The sequence below is a fragment of the Bubalus bubalis genome, chromosome 20 (genome assembly GCF_019923935.1).
Source record: "Bubalus bubalis isolate 160015118507 breed Murrah chromosome 20, NDDB_SH_1, whole genome shotgun sequence".
NCBI classification, from domain to species: domain Eukaryota; kingdom Metazoa; phylum Chordata; class Mammalia; order Artiodactyla; family Bovidae; genus Bubalus; species Bubalus bubalis.
Window position 1 is genome coordinate 12209244 of NC_059176.1, and position 22436 is coordinate 12231679.

At 39.2% G+C, this 22436-nt stretch overlaps 1 protein-coding gene across 2 annotated transcripts in view; it reads right to left on the reverse strand.

The window, feature by feature from the left end:
• Window positions 1–22436, reverse strand: part of UNC79 (unc-79 homolog, NALCN channel complex subunit) — a 282068-nt gene that overhangs the window by 224170 nt on the left and 35462 nt on the right. For both annotated transcript variants that reach the window (XM_044932849.2, XM_044932848.2), the window contains exon 2: window positions 8305–8425. In XM_044932849.2, the coding sequence (XP_044788784.1) occupies window positions 8305–8425 (121 nt within the window). The remainder of the gene's footprint in view (window positions 1–8304; window positions 8426–22436) is intronic.

Here is a 22436-nt window from a genome sequence, read left to right on the forward strand (position 1 = left end):
TGGAAATAAGTCAGAAATATTATTTACCAAACTTCAACCCTAAATCAGCTTACTACCAGCATCCTTCCAAAATTACAAGATGTGGCTCTTACAGAAGTGGCATAAAAAAATAATATTTTGCCTTAGAGAATAAAATTAGTTTTACAGCATACATTAATGCTTTTCTTCAAATTAAGTACCTTGTTCTCATCAAACTTTTCCTTGGTAGGGGAAATATAACACATTATTTTTTTCAAATGTACAGTAGTATTTTTCCAAAGTTTGATATAATTTAACAAACACTAGTCACATCAACTTTGGATGTTCTACATTGATATTTTTCCCTTCCTGTATATGCATGGTTCCCAAATGAGAGCAGCACTAACTTCATAACATGCAGGGAGGGAAAAGGTCAGCACTGAAGCAGTCAATTTCTCTCTCACTGCCTTTAAATTTAATAAGTAGGTGAGGTTGAGAAAAAAATGGCTGAAGATGAGTTATCCATGAAACCAGTTTTAAATTACCATTCATGTTTCAATGTAAGGAAATGTTTTCATTTGTGGAAAAACTTAAGAAGGGCTTATGAATAAATGTACAATGCATTGTGATTTCATGATATTTTGTGAAGTTTACTCAGAAAAAAAAAAAAAACTTATTTCCCCAACCAAACTGTCTAACTTGGGAATGATAAAACCATCTTCCCCATCTGAGATTCTTTCCCAGAGGCCTGTACACCCAACCAAAAAAATATTAAGAATTAAGAATGCCCTGCTCAGAAGAGTTTGACCCAGCAGACAACTTTTCACCTTTCCTCTTCACTCATGAGATCCTCATTATCAAGCATGTACTTCTAATATAAGAGAAACCAAGAGGAGAACTCTGTAGTTTGGGGAAAGATGTGAAGTTGCCCTGAGGTATTTATAGCACAAAAAATAAACAAATAAACTTTCTGTGCCCAAGAATACTGGAGTGGGTAGCCTATCTCTTCTCCAGCAGATCTTCACGACCCAGAAATTGAACTGGGGTCTCCTGCATTGCAGGCGATTCTTTACCAACTGAGCAATCAGGGAGGCCCAAACTTTCTATAAAACTATGAATTCTGACATTTGAATCAGATCTACTGACGTCACAAAATTTACTGGATCATGCTATGTATGCTCTAAAGCTACTCTGTGGATTATAAATCATTCATTTGAAGGTCTATATGTTGTTCCTCGGAGAAGGCAATGGCAACCCACTCCAGTACTCTTGCCTGTAAAGTCCCATGGACGGAGGAGCCTGGTAGGCTGCAGTCCATGGGGTTGCAATGAGTCGGACACGACTGAGCGACTTCACTTCCACTTTTCACTTTCATGCATTGGAGAAGGAAATGGCAACCCACTCCAGTGTTCTTGCCTGGAGAATCCCAGGGACGGGGGAGCCTGGTGGGCTGCTGTCTCTGGGGTCGCACAGAGTCGGACACGACTGAAGCGACTTAGCAGTAGCAGCAGTAGGATGTTGTTCCTAAACCATTAGATATTAGAATTCAGTTATGATTATTGAACTGAAACTAGAATCCCCTTTAAAGATTTTCTAAAGAGCTGACAGCAAGTAGATTGCCCCAAACATAATGATTTTTTTAAAGATGTGTGCGCTAGCAGTTTGAATGACACCAGAAGAATGATCTAGGGGAAGGAATTCTAAAAGAATATTTGAAATAGGAAGACAAGAAGGAAGCTTTTAAATGCTCTACCAGTCAAAAGGCAAGATCCCTACAGAAGACCTTAGATGTTTAAAATATGGTCCCAGAGGGCTTCTAATATGAAATGGGCAGATTCCTATGTAGTAATGAGGAGCATTAAAAGAGATGAAATTCGGCCACTTCTAAGACTAAAAGCAAACAAAAAACTAAACTCTGAAGTTGTGTATAAATCGTGTGTCCATTTCCACACTTAGATCCCTACTGAATTAAAATGAGGACAACTCAGCACTCACACAAATCTTACCCAGGACCCCTGGTCACTGCTAGATTAAGTAAATGCTCTAGATGAGTTCCTGTGATGGATGAAACTTGGACTAAAGTCAATCCAATTCAACAAAAACTGATTCCCTTCTAAGAGGGAACATTGCTCCAGGCTCAAGGGCTAGCAAGCTGGGTAATATAGAGGAACTGCCTTCCGCTCCCCTACAGTTTGGGGAACCTCCGTGAACTCTAATATAAGTTCAATTGTGAACTAAGTGGACCTATGTGGACTGTTCAACTGCTGATATAGTCAATTAGGGTCTGCACATTTCTCCACATATAATCTCTCCTCTCCTATGGATTAAACTAATTGAAGTTAAACATCTAGCCTAACCTCTGCCTTTGAAAATATATACAAAACTCTACTGAAATCACAGAGAGTTATGTGCATGCATGAATATCAAAGAACTATTACTCTAAAAATGCAATTCTGATGCTGCTGAAACTTCAGGTTGCATATTTGAACTTCATTGAGAAAACCCAAATAGAAAAACAGAAGTTTACTGCAAGAATTCACCCTTAATGTTTTCTGCTTTCTTATAAAGAATCTGAATTCTAAAAGCAAGAAATATTAAATACTCTGAATATGTGTATTAAATATGTAAAATGCAAAGGAAATAAACTTCTTGTTAAGTAGAGAACATTACTGTCAAAAAATCTTGGATACCAAATACTTAGACTGTCTTATTTGTCTTGAACGTTCTAATAGTATAAGTAAAATAAAGAATTTTATGATTGTTACATATGATAATATGTATGATTATTATGGACATATAAACCAACAGTGAAAATGATCATAATTTGGTCTAGTACACAGAATAACAGTTGTAAATTCTGTATTACTGGAAATATTGGGAAGTAAACAAAAGACATGAAAATTTTTTAAAAACTGAGGTTGTATGCAGGTTAAGAAGCAACAGAACCAGACATGGAACAATGGACTGGTTCCAAATTGGGAACAGAGTACTTGAAGGCTGTATATTGTCACCCTGCTTATTTAACTTATATGCAGAGTACACCATGACAAATGCCAAACTAGATGAAGCACAAGCTGGAATCAAGATTGCTGGGAGAAATATCAACAACCTCAGATATGCACATGGAACCACCCTTATGGCAGAAAGCAAAGAGAAACTAAAGAGCCTTTTGATTAAGCTGAAAGACGAGAATGAAAAAGCTGGCTTAAAACTCAACATTCAAAAAACTAAACTCATGCATTTGGTCCCATCACTTCATGGCTAATAGGTGGTGAAACAATGGGAGCAGTGACCGACTTTATTTTCTTGGGCTCCAAAATCACTGCAGATGGTGACTGCAGCCATGAAATTAAAAGATGCTTGCTCCTTGGAAGAAAACCTATGAACAACCTAGACAGCACATTAAAAAGCAAAGACATTACTTTGCTGACAAAAGTCCGTCTAGTCAAAGCTACGGTTTTTCCAGTAGTCATGTATGGATGTGAGAGTTTGACCATGAAGAAGGCTCAGTGCTGAAGAATTGATGCTTTTGAACTGTGGTGTTGTTGGAGAAGACTCTTGAGATACCCTTAGAAAGCAAGGAGATCCAACCAGTCCATCCTAAAGGAGATTAGTCCTGAATATTCATTGGAAGGACTGATGTTGAAGCTGAAACTCCAATACTTTGGCCACCTGATGCGAAGAACTGACTCCTTGGAAAAGACTCTGATGCTGGGAAAGATTGAAGGCAGGAGGAGAAGGGGACAACAGAGGATGAGATGGTTGGATGGCATCACCTACTCGATGGACATGAGTTTGAACAAGCTCCAGGAGTTGGTGATGGACAGGGAAACCATGGGGTCGCAAAGAGTCCAACACGACTAAGTCAGACACAACTGAGTGACTGAACTAACTGACTGACTGAGAAAGGCAAAGAGAAGGCAGAAAAGGCCTTGGGTTCAGCCCACAAGTTGAACCTGAAAGTATTAAAGCCCAAGCAGTAACATGTTACCCTCCTCAGTGTCTTCCCTCTTCTTCCCATTTGCTGGGTGTGTGCCCTACAAGCTGTCAACTCTGATCTACCAGCCACAACAAATCTCTGAGTGGGAGGCAGAGCTAAAATCTCTGGCAACTGAAACACTGTCCACATCACCTCAGGTATGGCTCATAACTTCCAAAAGGATGGTAAATCTTTGCACTAAGCACTTCCTTTCTTTCCTAGATCTCAAAGACAGCCCAAACTATATTTTATGAATTCATAATGAATGCCAGAAGCAGCAGAAGATATTAAGAAGAGGTGGCAAGAATACACAGAAGAACTGTACAAAAAAGATCTTCACGACCCAGATAATCACCATGGTGTGATCACTCACCTAGAGCCAGACATCCTGGAATGTGAAGTCAAGTGGGCCGTAGGAAGCATCACAACAAACAAAGCTAGTGGAGATGATGGAATTCCAGTGGAGCTATTTCAAATCCTGAAAGATGATGCTGTGAAAGTGCTGCACTCAATATGCCAGCAAATTTGGAAAACTCAGCAGTGGCCACAGGACTGGAAAAGGTCAGTTTTCATTCCAATCCCAAAGAAAGGCAATGCCAAAGAATGCTCAAACTGCACAATTGCACTCATCTCACATGCTAGTAAAGTAATGCTCAAATTCTCCAAGCCAGGCTTCAGCAATACGTGAACTGTGAACTTCCTGATGTTCAAGCTGGTTTTAGAAAAGGCAGAGGAACCAGAGATCAAATTGCCAATATCCACTGGATCATTGAAAAAGCAAGAGAGTTCCAGAAAAAAGTCTATTTCTGCTTTATTGACTATGCCAAAGCCTTTGACTGTGTGGATCACAATAAACTGTGGAAAATTCTTCAAGAGATGGGAATACCAGACCACCTGACCTGCCTCTTGAGAAACCTATATGCAGGTCAGGAAGCAACAGTTAGAACTGGACATGGAACAAAAGATTGGTTCCAAATAGGAAAAGGAGAACGTCAAGGCTATATATTGTCACCCTGCTTATTTAACTTATATGCAGAGTACATCGGAGAAGGCAATGGCACCCCGCTCCAGTACTCTTGCCTGGAAAACCCCATGGACGGAGGAACCTGGTAGGCTGCAGTCCATGGGGTAGCTGAGGGTAGGACACGACTGAGCGACTTCATTTTCCCTTTTCACTTTCATGTACTGGAGAAGGAAATGGCAACCCACTCCAGTGTTCTTGCCTGGAGAATCCCAGGGATGGGGGAGCCTGGTGGGCTGCCATCTATGGGGTCACACAGAGTCGGACATGACTGAAGTGACTTAGCAGCAGCAGCAGAGTACATCATGAGAAACACTGGGCTGGAAAAAGCACAAGCTGGAATCAAGATTGCCGAGAGAAATATCAATAATCTCAGAAATGCAGATGACACCACCCTTATGGCAGAAAGCAAAGAATAATTAAAGAGCCTCTTGATAAAAGTGAAAGAGGAGAGTGAAAAAGTTGGCTTAAAGCTCAACATTCAGAAAACTAAGATCATGGCATCTGGTCCCATCACTTCATGGCAAATAGATGGGGAAATAGTGGACACAGTGGCTGACTTTATTTTTCTGGGCTCCAAAATCACTGCAGATGGTGATTGCAGCCATGAAAGTAAAAGACGCTTACTCCTTGGAAGGAAAGTTATGACCAACCCAGACAGCATATTAAAAAGCAGAGACATTACTTTGCCAACAAAGGTCTGTCTAGTCAAGGCTATGGTTTTTCCAGTGGTCATGTATGGATGTGAGAGTTGGACTATAAAGAAGGCTGAGCGCTGAAGAATTGATGCTTTTGAACTGTGGTGTTGGAGAAGACTCTTGAGAGTCCCTTGGACTGCAAGGAGATCCAACCAGTCCATCCTAAAGGAGATCAGTCCTGGGTGTTCATTGGAGGGACTGATGTTGAAGCTGAAACTCCAATACTTTGGCCACCTGATGAGAAGAGCTGACTCATTTGAAAAGACCCTGTTGCTGGGAAAGATTGAGGGCAGGAGGAGAAGGGGACAACAGAGGATGAGATGGTTGGATGGCATCACTGACTCAATCAACATGGGTTTGGGCGGACTCCAGGACTTACTGATGGACAGGGAGGGCTGGCGTGCTGTGGTTCATGGGGTCGCAAAGAGTCGGACACAACTGAGCGACTGAACTGAACTGAACTGAATGGATGCCAGCATTCCCAAAGGCCAAACCAAGTTTTTACTAAAGAAGTACTACTGGAATATGATAGCTAGCAATTATAAGGAGAAGAAGCATAGCCTAACTGTTCAAAGCGTGTACTGTGGCTTAGGAGTCCCAGGGTCAAATCCTAGTTCCAGTGTTCACCAGATATGTAAGTTGGAGCAATTTACTTAACCACTATGTCATTATATGTAGAATGGCTATAATAGTATACTTCTTTCATAGAATTATTATGAGGGGTTAAATGAGAAGTAAAGTGCTTAGAACAGTACTTAACATATGATTACTATTGTGCATTATAATATTGCTGTGATAATAATAGCTATATAAATACAGCTATAATAATAAGAGCTAATGGATTAGTACTACCATTTGCAGTGATTGTTGATGTTGTCTCCCTTTGAGGGTCTCAATTTTATTGAATCTTTTTCAATAGCCACTTGAACAAACTGTTTTAACACCAGTTTCACCATTAAAATGTTACCATCCATGATCATATTCTAATCATCCCTTACTCAAGAAAATAGAATCCTCATGTCTTGCAAAATGACTTCAATATGCTAAATTTCTTAATTTTTTGGCACCGTGACTAAGACCTAAGCAGCAAGCTTTGAAGTGCCAAATAGGATGTCACAGTTTCTTTGCAAATGGAATTCAGAATTTGCTTCCTACTGAAAAGTGTCTCTCACTTAGAGAGCTTTCATAATTTGTGATAAAGGAAAGTGTTTCCCATTGAGAACCCTGACCTCAAAGACAAAAGGAGAATTTAAGAGAACAGAATCAGATGCTTTGGTGCACAACCTTATCTGATTATTACTGTGAAAACTGAGCTAATTACTCCACTGCCTTGGAAGAGAAATGTTCTGTAACAAGGTCCTAAACTTACTATGCAAGTAAGAAATCTACAAATCTGATAAACAGAATCCATTTAACACAGAACAGGGACACTAAGGATGCTAAAGAAGAGACATTTCAAAGAAGAACACAGAGATTGTGGCACTGAAGACTAGAAGCTGACTTGACCCAGTAAGGCTTCTTTCTACAGTGTTCATCCCCACCCCTCCACTCCCGCAACCTTCTCAGCCCCCAGAGGCTTTGCCTCAAACTTCTGGGAAGTCCAGTGCCATGATGGCTTTTCTGTGATGGTAGCCTTTCCCTAATACATGTCCTACAAAACTTTTGCTCTTAATAGACCTGAAAGAAACATTTCCCAAATCAGAATTGGAGCATGAAGATCATAATAATGAAAGAGACCAAGCTTTAGGATCTAACCTCTCATCTCTTCAATGTTATGTCCCCAGCAACTAAGTCTTTACCTGAAAGGCTCACCTTTGCCTGCCTGTTTTCCCTAGTGCTTCCCTGGCTTCCCTGGTGGCTCAGATGGTAAAGAATCTGCCCACAATGTGGGAGGACCTGGCTTCTAGCCCTGGGTCAGGAAGATCCCCTGGAGGACAGAATGGCAACCCACTCCAGTATCCTTGCCTGGAGAATTGCACGGACAGAGGTGCCTGGCAGGGTACAGTCCTTTGGGTCCCAAAGAGTTGGACATGACTAGCTATTGTTGTTTTGTTGTTTCCCTATTAAGAATTGTGAGGCAGATGGGTTCCTCCTGTCTCTACCATATAGTCAAAGCAGACAATAGAAAAAGGGCTGCCATGGTTTTGTTCCTGTCCTTTGCGTAGATTGTAAAGCATATTGAACACTTGAAGTGTTACACGGATTAAAAATAATTGTATCATCATAAATGATACTCTGAGAAATAGGAAATACTAATTGAACTAGTTAATGAACTAGCTAATGAACTTAAAATGCTTCATAATTCTGATTTTAAGACCATTAGTGTTTTCTGTTCTTCATTATAAGCAATATAGGTTCTCCCTTTAATCCCACTCTATATTAGTGGCAAACATAACTTGCATCACCATATGAATCTCTTGGAAAGATGTTCAACTGAGGAAAGCAGGCAGTAGCCATTTATTTCACTTAGGCCTCTGATCTCATCTGCTATATACACACCCAGAAAGCTTGAGTTCAGACTCTTCTGGCAGAGCACTAGAAAACATAAAGCCCTTTAAAACTTTCAGTTCAATAAAAATTTAAGTCCCAATCAATTCAGCAGAACTACCTAAGAATTCTTTCAAAGTACAGGATATTTTAAAGCTTACCTTAACAAGGTCTGAGAAAAGTATTTCAGGGTGTTTGCAATATCTGTTCCTGAAGGTACAGGATAAATGTTGTGGAGGACCCGGTTATGATATTCCTGTAAGTACCGGATCTTGGAAGCAACTAGATAAAAGCAAAAAAAGAAGAAGAAGAAGAATCATCTTGTAATATGTATTAGGCATGCAGCACAGGAATTTAATCAGTATCTTAAGAAAAATATGTAAATTTTTACTGGAATTCTATGATGGAGACAGTTATAAAAGCCCTTTAATTACCTGTAATTGGATTCAGCACACAAAATTATTTTTAGTTATCTGGCTTAACATTCTATTCACAAATTAGCCATTACTTTTTGTAACTAAGAAAGGCAGTACTCCAAATCATCTTATAATCATCCCCGTTAGCCTATTATTAGCAAAATAATAGTGGATATATATCTGCCACCAGAGAAAGTCTCTCACATTGAAGAAGGTCTCCCTCCCACATTGCAGGTGGATTCTTTACCATCTGAGCCACCAGGGAAGCCCATGAATACTGGAGTGGGTAGTCTATCCCTTCTCCAGGGGAACTTCCCAGGAATTGAACTGGGGTGTCCTGCATTGCAGGTGGATTCTTTATCAGCTGAGCTGCCCAGGAAGCCCAAGAATTATACTTAACTAAAACTAGAGAAAACTCAAATGTCTTTGAACAACACTAAAAATCCTAAAACATAGGGAATCCACTGCACAATACCATCAATAAAAACCAAATTTATAACTCAATAAGTGATCATAAAGTGTGTAGCAATGTTTGAACTGTGAGAATTGTTAAAGTAGATTAACTTGGTGAGTACTAGTAAGAATACAATAATTGGATGATAATAAATTACAAAAAAGGAATGTCACATTTTTCTCCCAAGGAATTTCATGAATCAGGAGTCTTCCTCACAGCTTTCTGAGCTTGGCAGCCCAGATCTTCTCAAGACTCAGGAGGGACTAAATAGGCTCATTTACCCTCCTAGACCTACCTGGAGTCATCAGCATTGTCCACATTCCTGACCTGACCTTTGACCTGGCTGCCGTGAATGGCCCAGTTCTAGTCATTCCTCTTTGCAAATCCCAAGGGGCCACGATGATCAACGTCTCTCAGGTCTCCTCTTCCACAGAGCTCTCAACAGTGTCCATTTGTCCTTTCAATCTTTAAGGCTACGCAAGGGGCCTTTCAGATGGTATGGCTCACTGTCAGCAGTTAACAGAAGACATATCAAGTGCTGGAGAAGCAAGGCCTTGCTGTTCCCAACAGCCCATGGAAACGAGCTCCTGGATGCATTCTAACTGAAATGCTGGCTTCAGCAACTTGAAGAAAGTCAAATGCTTTTGATAGGCATGGGACGTAGAATCACAGAATGATGAAACAGAACTAGAAGGATCTTAGAGATCTTTTCCCGTAACCACGTAATGTTAAAGGTGGGGAAAACAAGGCACACTGGTAGTCAGCCACTGAGCTAGACTAGAACTTACAGACCCTGACTCCCACCCAAGGCTCTTTCTACTATGACATACTCTGGAACACCATCTGGAGTGAAGTCGATATGCAGATTGTGTGTGTTCATTGCATGACATCAAAGCAATCTTCAGCTGCAGTTAGATTAATCATTCATCCTAAATCTCATATACCATTTAGCAGATTTGCCTCTTCTTCCTTCCCCTATCTGCACTATTTCCATAATATGGTTAACATTTTTCCACAAAATTGTCTACATTGCAAATAGCACCTTGAATTTATATAACACATCACCTCTGAAAAAAGCAACAAGTTTATATCCATTGTCTCAATTAACCCCAATAAGTGTTTGGTTGTAAGTTTTTTTTTTCCTGAGATACAGTAAAAATAGATGATAGTGGAAAGGTTTCAATTACATAATTTACAAAAATCCATTTTCTTCTCAGTCTTTTTGATCATCTTTTCATCATCTTTTTTAAAAAAATTACAGGGAACCCCTACATTAGTACACAGTTCTGAGTTTCAGGAATCAGACATTTGCTAGGCCAGCAGATGCTTTCTCCACACCCACCATCACAGTAACGCTTTGCTACTCTGACTTATCAAGTCTTAACACTCAGCAGGTTTCTGTCGAGTATTTCAGGAATATCATTAATCAATCTATCACCTTAAAAAGGTGTTGATAGTGCAAGTTTGGGACAATAAGCTAAATGAGGAGAAGAGTTATAGATCTCCCAACTCAAAGTTTGCTTGTTATTCAGGAACTACAAAACTTTCACTACACAATGACAGCCAGCATTCAAAAATGTGAAAACAATGAGTGTGCTTTTTACAGTTCCTTTCATTAAAATGCAGCAATGACTCTTTTCAATGGGTAACCAAACATGCAAAGGAATGCATAGACAGAGTCACTCCCTTCTTTGAGATCTTTTAACATTTTACAAGCATTCCATTGTATTGCTTTTGTTTACTTACCTGTTTATTTTTCTATATCAGGTTGTCAATTTCTTGACGATAAAAATTATACCCTACTCATGTCTCTATCCCAAGCCTAACACAGTGCTTGGCACTTAACAGACACTCAATATATTTGCAGGTTAAATGAACAAATGAATTATTACTTTAATAACAGCACTATCACTTGAGGTTCTATTGCATATATACCTGTCTCCCACACTAGATTATGGACTCCTTTTACCCCTAATGCCAGACAACTAGTAGGTATTCAATAAATTGATGAGTGAAGATGGGGAAAAAAAGGAAGAAAGAAGGGGGAGAGAAAGAACAAAAATAATGATGACTAATCATTAAAGACAATTTTTTTTAACAGAACCAGTTGAAAAAATGTTCAAGCTAATTTGCTCATTGGTGAATGCAACAAAATCCTAGCAATCATAGATTATTTAACTTTCATGTTTTCTACTATTTGAGAACAGCCAGAAAGGTCCCTGACATACAGCAATTTGTAATTGTGCTCAGAATGTAAGTGAAACTCATTTACGTTCAAACTGTGCACACAAAAGATGCCCGTTTGGCTGAAATCACAGTAGCCATGTGGCAGCTCAGATTTCATATACTTTATTCCACCTGTGTGCCTGAATATTCGGAGAAGGCAATGGCACCCAACTCCAGTACTCTTGCCTGGAAAATCCCATGGATGGAGGATCCTGGTAGGCTGCAGTCCATGGGGTCGCTAAGAGTCGGATACGACTGAGCGACTTCACTTTTACTTTTCACTTTCATGCATTGGAGAAGGAAATGGCAACCCACTCCAGTGTTCTTGCCTGGAGAATCCCAGGGCCAGGGAGCCTGATGGGCTGCCGTCTATGGGGTCGCACAGAGTCGGACACAACTGAAGTGACTTAGCAGCTGCAGCCTGAATATTGCTGCAGAATCTTAGATAATTGGGTTGGTTGGATGTAAACAAATCATCTCTAGTCTCACCTGACCCTGGGGTTACACTTCTCTAGAAAGCTCCCCCTTCCACCCTCTTCAATCTCTATTACATTCCTCTCCACACTTGTCAAAACTAGCCCCCAGGCCCACTCTTTTCCTTACACTTTAAGAAAACAGAACCCATCTGCTTTGGATGGAATTTTGTCTCCCAGAATTCACATGTTGAAGTCCTAATCTCAAAATGTCACTGTACTTGGAAATAAGGCCTTTAAAGAAGTAATTAAATTACAATGAGGCTCTTAATGTGGGCTCTCATCCAAGCTGACTGGTGTCTTTATAAGAAGAAGAGATGAGAGCCCAGGAGAGACACCAGATATGTGTGTGCACAGAGAAAGGGCCATATAAGGACACAGTGAAAAGACAGCCATCTGCAAGCCAAGGAGACAGTCCTCAGGAGAAACCAAACCTGCCAACACCTTGGTCTTGGACTTCTGGCCTCCAGGAGGCAAGAAAATTAATTTCTGTCATGCACACCATCCTGTCTGTGATGCTTCATTATGACAACCCTGGCAAGTTGACTAAAATACCATGTTAGAGAAAGTCCTCTAAGAGCAGTGGTCCCCAACCTTTTTAGCACCAGGGACTGGTTTCATGGAAGACAATTTTTCCATGGACCAGGGGTGGGGGGATGGTTTCGGGATAATTCAAGTGAGTTACATTTATTGTGCACTTTATTTCTGTTAATGATTACATCAGCTCCACCTCAGATCATCAGGCATTAGATCCTGCAGGTTATGGACCTCTAGAGCAGAGGCAAATGCTAAGAGTCTGAGTTCTGAAATCAAACAGTTCTGGACTAAGAATTTGGTTCTTTCTCTACTCAATCCCAGTTTCCTCATCTGCAAAATGGGAATAATCATACCAACTTCACGGGGCTATTGTGAATAATAAATCACTTACTATGTCGATAACTTAGCATAGTAACTCTAGTACACATTCAACATCAATCCCACCACGAGTGCCCTCCGCTCATCAGTTGTCTCCCCTACATCATTAATTTCTCCCTTCCTACTAAATCATGTCCATACCATTCAAATAAACTTTAAAATCTCCCTTGTCAAAGGGAAACCAAAAAACTCTCCCTTGACTTGATAATCCCTTCCAGCTGTTGGCCTCGCTTCAGAACCAAGATGATAAAGAGTTGTGTACACTCTCTCATCTCTCCAGCACTTTTTATTCTTACTTCTACTCATTCCAGTCTGGCTTCCACCTGTGCCACTGCACTGAATCTGCTTTTCCCACCATCATCTAGAGCCTCCATGTTGCCAAATCCAACGGGCACTTTCTTTTTGTTAATTTATTTATTTTTTAGTTGAAGGATAACTGCTTTACATAATTCTGTTGGTTTCTGCCAAACATCATCATGAATCAGCCATAGGTATACATATGTCCCCTCCCTCTTGAACCTCCCTCCCATCTCCCTCCTTTTCCAATCATCCTTTAACTAGGCCTTTCAGCACATTCAGCCAATGCCTCCTTTCTTGAAAATCTCCCATTGGTTTCCCTGACAACCACATTCTCTTAGTCTTCCTCCTGCCACCCTGAGGTATCCCTGCCACCTGCCCTATTACTTGATGTTGAAATGTTGGAATTCCTTAGGACTCAGATTCTCCGTTCCTCTCTCAATATTCTCTCCACAATTCCCTCCATCCAAAGGTCTTAAAGCACTGTCTGTACCAATGACTCTTAAAAGCATATCTCCATCCCAGATAGGTCATTTTTCTGAGTAATAGATCTTATCTATTCAATTTCTCTTACAGATACTGCACAGTAAAAACATCCAACGCTGAACCCTTATCCCTTCCCTCACCACCATCCACGTAATCTACCAAGTCACCCCAGCAAAGCGTAATCAACAGCTCCTATTCCCTGTCCCCTACTCCTAATCACTCTGCCACTAAGTCCTATCAATGTTACTACTAGAATACACCTCCATCTGTCTTCTGTTCCTTATCTTCACTACCATCACTGGGCACCATCATCTGCTGATCAATTCTCAAAGCCTCCTTATTCACCTTTCTGTTTCTTGCCTCTCTCCAGTTCTTTTTCCTCTGAGGAGCCAAAGAGTTATTTTAAAAACTATAAACTGCTTCATGCAGATCTCTCAGAGGCTGTCCATTGCCCTCGGAATAAAATCCAAAACCCTTAATCAGGCCCTTGTTTATCGTCCAGGCTGTCATACCACAAAGGCCAGGCATACTGACTTTTGCCCCAGTTTCTTTAACACACAAAGTTATTTTTTGCTTGAAAATCTTTACAATCTAACCCTAACCCTCTACCTACCATGGTTTTCCTTCCACATTTTGTGTAACATCTTCTTATGCCTCAAGGCTGACTTTAAATGTCACTTACCCATGAAGATCTTGTGTCGAAACTGATTCCCTCTACTCCACCCCCATTTTCCTCTCTCACAACACCTTATTTTTTTCACAGTAGTTAGCACAATTCTTAAATATTTAATTATTTGGGTGACTGTTGACTATCTTGACTATCTCTCCCAAGTGGACAGTAGACTCCGAGAACTATGTCTCTCGTTCACCATTGTATATGCCCCGTGACTAGTAACTAGAGAGTGCTGAATTTGCCGGGTGCTAGTTGGACACGACTGCAGTGACTTAGCAGCAGCAGTAAGAGTGAAAGGAAGAGCCAGAGGGAGGCACAAAGCGGCTGTTTGCAGAGGCTAACTGAGTTCAAGTTTCTTTATGAAAATAGCCAAGGAAGCCAACACTTGAAACAGTGGTGAAAGTGAAGAAAACAAGAAAGGCGAGCCTAAAAAGTGATGATTTTCATCCAGGCAAACATGAGTCTAATCTCTGCTCTCTGCTTCTTCACTATTCATCCTGTCCCTGACATCTTGAAAAGTGCTACATTTTGAAAGAAAAAGCCACAGAAGCAAAATTCAGTCATTCATTTTAGGGAGAGATATAAAAATACTTTAACAAAAATAAATAACATGTTTTTCTTTAAATCTTAATCATTTTTCTATGTCTCTAAGTATTTTAAGTAATGATCCGTTCATACTTTTAAATTTTTAATTATCTATGCTTATTACCATAAAAGTAAAAGATTTGGGTAAGTACAATGAAGAAGATAAAAATCACCTAATGGCCCACTATTCAGAGACAACCACAGGTAACAGTTTGGGTATATTATCCTTCCAGAAAATTTTCTCTGCATAAACATACACTTACAAAAATGAAGTTATACTGTATATAGTTTTAGAATCTTCTTTCCTTACTTTCTATATCAGAAATACATTTCTACATCAGCATTTTAATAGCTTTATAATTGTCCTTTATGTAAGTGAACCATAATTTATTTTAGCAATCATCTATTTGTGAAATATGGGGTTATTTTTACTATTCTATTCAATACTGCAAAGAATATCTTTTTAAATATGTACACACATCTTTTTTTCCTTAGAATAAGTTTTTAACTGTGGAATTGCTGCGTCAAACAGGAAATAAACATTTTAAAGCTTTATGTAAGAACTGAGACATTTCCCTTCAGAAAGACAGTATCTCTTTACATACCAATAGTATATGTGTTGATGCTTTTGAATTGTGGTGTTGGAGAAAACTTGAGAGTCCCTTGGACTGCAAGGAGATCCAACCAGTCCCTCCTAAAGGAAATCAATCCTGAATATTCATTGGAAGGACTGATGCTGAAGCTGAAACTCCAATACTTTGGCCACCTGATGTGAAGAACTGACTCATTGGAAAAGACCCTGATGCTGGGAAAGATTGAAAGCAGAAGGAGAAACAGACGACAGAGGATGAGATGGTTGGCTGGCATCACTGACTCAATGAACATGAGTTTGAGCAAGCTCCAGGAGTTGGTGATGGACAGGGAAGCCTGGCGTGCTGCACTCCATGGGGTGGCAAAGAGTCGTACACGACTGAGCAACTGAACTGAAATATATGTGTATCTTGTTTAGTTGCTAAGTCATGTTTGACTCTTTTGTGACCCTGTGGATTATAGACCGCCAGGCTCCTCTGTCCATGAAATTTCCCAGGCAGGAATACTGGAGTGTTGCCATTTCCTCCTCCAGATGATCTTCCAGACCTAGGGATCAAACCTGTGTCTCCTGCATTACCTGCGCTGGCAGGTGGGTTCTTTACCACTGGGCCAGTAAGCAGTAGAACTAACAGTTTAACTGGTTGCAAGTCAGGCTTCCCCACCATGTCACACTGTTCCTTTATTATTTTTACTAGTTTAATGATGTTTAATCATTAAATATGATAGGGCATGGAATTTTGACACTTCCCCTATTTTATTGTTTGACATTTAAGTTGTTTCCAGTATTCCATTAAGTTATATTAGAGTGAACAGATGAAATATTAGATTAAATCTGTTTATTTTTTTAGGAAACATAAAATGAAACTTGCTTACTTCACTAGCCCCAGATTTTCCTCCTTGAAAAACTAAATCCCTTTAATTCTTGAAGACCCATCTTAAGAATCATTCCATTTAAAAAGCCTTCTGACTGACTCCAGACACTTATCACTTCCTTCCCTTCCTGACGACTCAAAGCACTCATCGTCGGCCTCAAAAATTTTGCCACTTTATTATATTAATTGATCACTGGTAATAAACTGTTCTGGATGGTTCTAAATTAGTTTCATGTTTGCACATCTAGTTTCCCTTGAGATTGTTGAGGACAGAACTCATATATATATATATATATATATATATATATACATACATATATATATAAATAATTTGTAATGCCCTTAGAACTTCTCACAACTCTGGGCACAGAAAGATGGTCACCTTAACACAGGGTTGAAAGGAGTTAAAATTTTAAATGTCAGCTATATTGTATCAATATCCTCTAAATAAATTCCTTAAAATTCTAGTATCATTTATGTGCTGTGCTTAGTTGCTCAGTCGTGTCCAACTCTTTGCAACCCCACGGACTTTAGCCTGCCAAGCTCCTCTGTCCATGGGGATTCTCCAGGCAAGAATACTGGATAGGTTGCCATGCCCTCCTCCAGGGGATCTTCCCAACCCAAGGATCAAACCCACGTCTCCCACATACAAATAAGCAAGTTCCAGAAAAAAAATTGTACAACATGTAAATAATAAAGAACACTTCTTCCTGATTTATTTCCCCCTCATTTTTCATTTCATAGAACTCCAAACAATCATTTCACTTTATATATTCCAAAGATTTTCATAGGTTCTTTACTGTTTTGGCAGTATTTGCTAATTTCTTTTCTTCAAAGGGGCCACTTCTTTTATTCTTCATGACTTGGATCCTAACATGCTGGGTACATGAGGTGGAATCATCACAGTGTCCTGCAGAAAGCTCTAGGATGCAGTGAATTCTCACCTACAGCTAGGTGTGACCTCAGTCAACCATTTAATATCTCTAAGCTTCAGGGGTTCTTGTTTGCTTTTTTGTCTTGTTCTGTTTTTGTCAAATGAGAAATTAAAATAATACATCCACATTCTTTGCAAAAGTTGATTATTTATGTTGTACATCTGAAAGCATATATTCTAATTTCATCTTATTTTTCATTGATTTTCTCTTCCATTACATAAAGTCTAAGACTTTATGGATTTGATGTCATTGCTTCCTTTGAAACTATTCATCTTCTTTTCAGTTTCACCTTTCATTGAAAAATGACAGATATAAATACGGAGTATTTGGACATACTTCAAAAATTTGGATTGCTATAAATATTCACCTCAATGGTTAAAGTAAAAATTATGCCTGGTTCCTTTTTCATTTCTTCTCATGATTATAGGATCGGTAAGGAATCAGACACTCTCGTTAATCACCCTACAGATCTGTCTTAACTTACTATTTTTGAGCCTCTCAAGGTGTTTCTTGTGTCCAATAGATTCAACTGCTTGACCCAATTGGTTCTATCTAGAAATAATCTCTAAAATCAACTCTGTTCTCCATCTACACTTACATCACCTGAATTCAAGCCTGAATATTTCTTTCTTAGATTATTGCCATCATATCTAGACTGATTCTTTTCTGATTCTTTTTTAACATGACAGAGTGATCTTTCCAACATGCAAAATCTTCCGCATTTCCTGCTAGTCGAAATCCAGATAATTAACTTAGCACATAGAGTCCAGGGTGAATCGATTCCTACTCATCTGTCAAGCTTCATCTCCCATCTCTTCCCTATGAACCATATCTCAGCCATACTGACGTGCAAAAACTCCAACTCATGATGCTCTCACCCTGTCATGGGTCTTCACATGCTATTCTCTCTACAGAAATGCAACCCATGCTTCCCTGACTGACCACCTCCCAAGAATTCCAAATATCAACTATAACCACTTCTGCTGTAGATAACTAACCCTCCCTACCACAAGCTGCATTAAATGATCTTATCAGCACTTTCACAGCACACAGGTCTTCCTTCTGTGATAGCACTCATTACTAAATGCTATAATTACTAACTCACTGCCTCCTCTAAGACTCTGAGCCTCAATTTCATAACCTATAAAATGGGGATAATGATAGCTCTCACAGGGTTGATATAAGATTTTTAAATATTACATATATAAACTACTTAGCACAATGACTAGCACATAGTAGATAATAAATTGCTAAAATTAGCAATTACATGTGAGATCCTTCTCCATCCGCCTTCCCAAGCCAATACTCTGTCTCTCAAAACAGAATGATCTATAGAGTAAGGAAAATACAGCAGTGATCTTTCATCAACAAAATCAAGTGTAATCCCCTATACACATCCACACGCATCCACATACACAGACAATATAGTATCTGCAGTTGGTACTGAAATCCAGTTCTATATCCAGAAACTCGTCCTTTTTAAAGAATATATACAGCTAATAAGAAACATATTCAGAAATAGAGATGTGGGGAGAACAATGCAACAGCACATGGCTTGGGAGTTCTAGCAAGGAACCAGAGTTCTTTGCAAATCCATAATCAAAGAATGATCCTCCTTCTTTCAGGAAGGTCATCCTCTTGAACTGAAACCAAAACTTCATAAAAGAAACAAATAAAGGGTGACAGGAAAGGACACACATATTTTGAGAGCCAAAACAGTCAACTCTCCCCTCAAAAGCAAAAGGATGTCACATATCACAAATCTCATTGTTAATTCTTCCAAATATTCTTATACTTACATGTATAATCTTCAGTCAGTTTTAGTTCTGGGAGGCAAACTTTATCTGACACGTTCAGCAGACAGGAGAGGTCAGCAAACACTCCCATTCTCAGGCAAGTGATTCCAGCACCACCACCGTATCATCATCATCAATCACATTTGCTTAGCCATTTACATTTTTCAAAGCATTTCCACATGCATTATTTGTTACATTTTTTTTTTGAGCAGTTAACTTGTGAAAAGGTGTTCTAAGGAATTTTAGACATTAAGCAAAAATTAAGCAGCAAAGGTGAAGGGAAAGATACTAGTGTTTTTAGTCATTTATCAGATATTGTTCAGAGAAGGCAATGGCACCCCGCTCCAGTACTCTTGCCTGGAAAATCCCATGGACAGGGGAACCTGGTGGGCTGCCGTCTATGGGGTTGCACAGACTCGGACATGACTGAAGTGACTTAGCAGCAGCAGCAGATATTGTTGATTGAACACACACTGAGTACCAGGCACCTTGTGACATGGGTAAATCAGTGATTAAAAAAGATGTAATCTTCATCCTCTGGGTTACAGTCACAATAATAATTCTAAATTCTGATTGTTTACTTTGTGCCAGTAAATATAAAAATAATAGTTCTTTTGTTATCATTATTATTCCCATACTACCAGTGAGAAAAGCAAGGCTTAGAGAGGTTAAATAACTTGCCCAAGGTCACAGAGGAGGTAAATAATAGAGCACTCACATGTCACCTATAAAGAGAAACAGTTGAAAACGTTGTGGCCCACCATACACTTTTTAGCATATTTTTTGGTGCAGGATGGGGAACACATGTATACCTGTGGCGGATTCATTCTGATATTTGGCAAAACTAATACAATTATGTAAAGTTTAAAAATAAAATAAAATTTAAAAAATAAAAATAAAATAAAATAAAAAATAAAACCCACATAGGTACATAAAATCATCCAAGGTTTTCAGGCATGAATTAGTAGGACCTGACCACTTGCCAACTGGGAAACACCTTAACATGGAAACAATTCATTTGTCAGAAATGGGGCACTGGAAATAAAGAAAAGGGGGGAAATAATTTATTCAAGTGGAAAAAGAAGATGGATTGCTGTTTGGTTCCTAGCGCACTGTTGATCAGGAGAGCTTGTGCTAGGAACAGTGGAAGTCATTTATTTCACGTTGTGATGGAGCAAGTGACAAAGGTGGCGAGTCTTCTTGAAGCTGAGTGCTTGTTGGATATTAGTAACATTTGAAATGGAATATGAATCTCTATTTTATTTTAATACAATCAGGTTAGGTGACAGAAACTTGTTTTTTAGAAGTTTACTGGGTAGCTTCCTCAGACCAAGATTTTGAAATTGAAGAATCAAGAGGCCAAGTTTTAAGCACTTCCCACCCAAACCACAGAGTGACTCATAAGCCTGTGCTTTCTTCCTGATGTGATGAGACATCTGAGTACTGTACTTGAAACTGCAAGGACAGAGGGGAACAAGAGTATTACTGATTTTTTCAAGGAAGTATCAATCTAGACAAACGGATTTAGCAGAAGAAAACCAAAGAATATTTTAACTCTCGTTGCTAAATTGTACTGAGCTCTTTATAATTACAAATTTTTCAGGAACTAAGGAGTTATTGGGTAGAAATTAAATAATTTCAGAGATATGCTGCAGTTGATGACAATGAATCATTCTTTAAGTTTTTAAATCAAACTGAATTATCAACCACCTATCCAATCAATGTGGCTCTATTTTTTTAAAACTGATTGTACCAAAAATATACTACACTCCTTTAGAAGATGCAGATATTCTGGAACTGCCTAAACAAGAACCTGAAGTATAGACAGCAGTGTCCTGAAATTTAAATGTCTGGCTACATGGACAAACTTGAAAATACCTGGGCTCCTACCTTCATGGTAAAGTACATTCTCTTCCATGATAGTGTTACAGTCCAAATGAGATTCATGATCAACCTGGAGTTAAAATTCAGATGTGCTATGACTCAGAACATACTACACAATACTCAAGAATAATTCATCAATAGGGAGGGAACACATGTATTATTTATGACTGATTCACACTGTTGTATGGCAGAAACCAACACCACATGGTAAAGCAATTACCCTCCAATTAAAATAAAATTTTAAAAATACCTTAAAGAAAAAATAATTCAGTCCATCATAAAACAATATTTAAATATAAACTGATAACTCTTTAGAGACTCATTTTTTTAAGACTCTTAAAAATACAACATTTCTGTAGTATTTCCTATGTGCAAGGCACTGTTCTAAGCACTTCCCCCTCTTAATATTTGTAAGCCTCACAACAATCCAATGAGGTAGGAGCTATTTTATTTCCCTGCTCTTTTCCTACATATGTAAAACCTGAGAGCATTGCTATCAAGCTTAAAAATTCATACCTATGTGTACCTTGTCCTTTCACTCACTCAGCAGATATTTCAGTTCAGTTCAGTCGCTCAGTCATGTCCGACTCTTTGTGACCCCCATGAACCGCAGCACGCCAGGCCTCCCTGTCCATCACCAACTGCCGGAGTCTACCCAAACCCATGTCCATTGAGTCAGTGATGCCAACCAACCATCTCATCCTCTGTTGTCCCCTTCTCTTCCTGAACTATGTGCCAAATACTGAATATGTAACAGTGTATGAAAAAGCTAAAAAATAAAAATTAAAGCTACAGCCCTTGATGTTGCTTATGGTAAAGAGTGAAAGATGAACAAATATAAAGAGATGGGAGCTAAAACAGAGAAAAAAGAAAAGGATAAGGAATGCCCACCCCCCCCCCCCAGTGGTTTTGGAAGACCTCTCAGAAGAGATTATATTTAAGACATAAAGAATGAGAAGACAATAGACATAAAAAAGTGGGAGAAAGCTTCTAGGTTAAGATTACAAAAGTGAAGGACTTCCTTGATGGTCCAGTTGTTAAGACTGCATTTCTGGCACTGGGATAAGGTTCAATCGCTGGTGGAGGCAATAAGATCCTGCATGCCTTGTGGTGCATTCAAAACAAAACAAAACAAAAAGAGTACAAAAGCAAACAGAAACATCTAAATCATGCACATCTGAAAGGCTACCAAACTACAGTAGAAGAATTGTTTTAACACAAGAAGAAAGGAACAAGAGGTAAGAAGACATACCACAACATAATTTTGGAAGCTTGAAAACCAATAGACAAGTAGCCATTGCCTTGGCAGATCGAAAAAAAATCCAATCCCAGGCCGGCAGTGAGGAAAGCTGAGAAACAACAATGAGCATCTCAGGATTCTCAGAAGTCATGGAACTGCCAGCTCTAGTTAGCTCTGGAACTGGGAGTGGAGGGGGTGGGGGAGTACAGGAATAGGAACTTTAGGGGTTTACAGGAATAGGATTAAGGGGTTTCCCTGACGGTCCAGTGGTTAAGACTCTGAGTTCCCAATACAGGGGGCATTGGTTTTATACCTGGTTGGGGTATTAGGATCCCACATGCTGCATACACAGCCAAAAGAAAAGGAAAAAAAAGGAGGAATTGGTTGGAAGCTGTTTACAAAACAGTTAGATCCCTAAATTCTCTCCCTACCTCTCGCCAACTTAGCAGA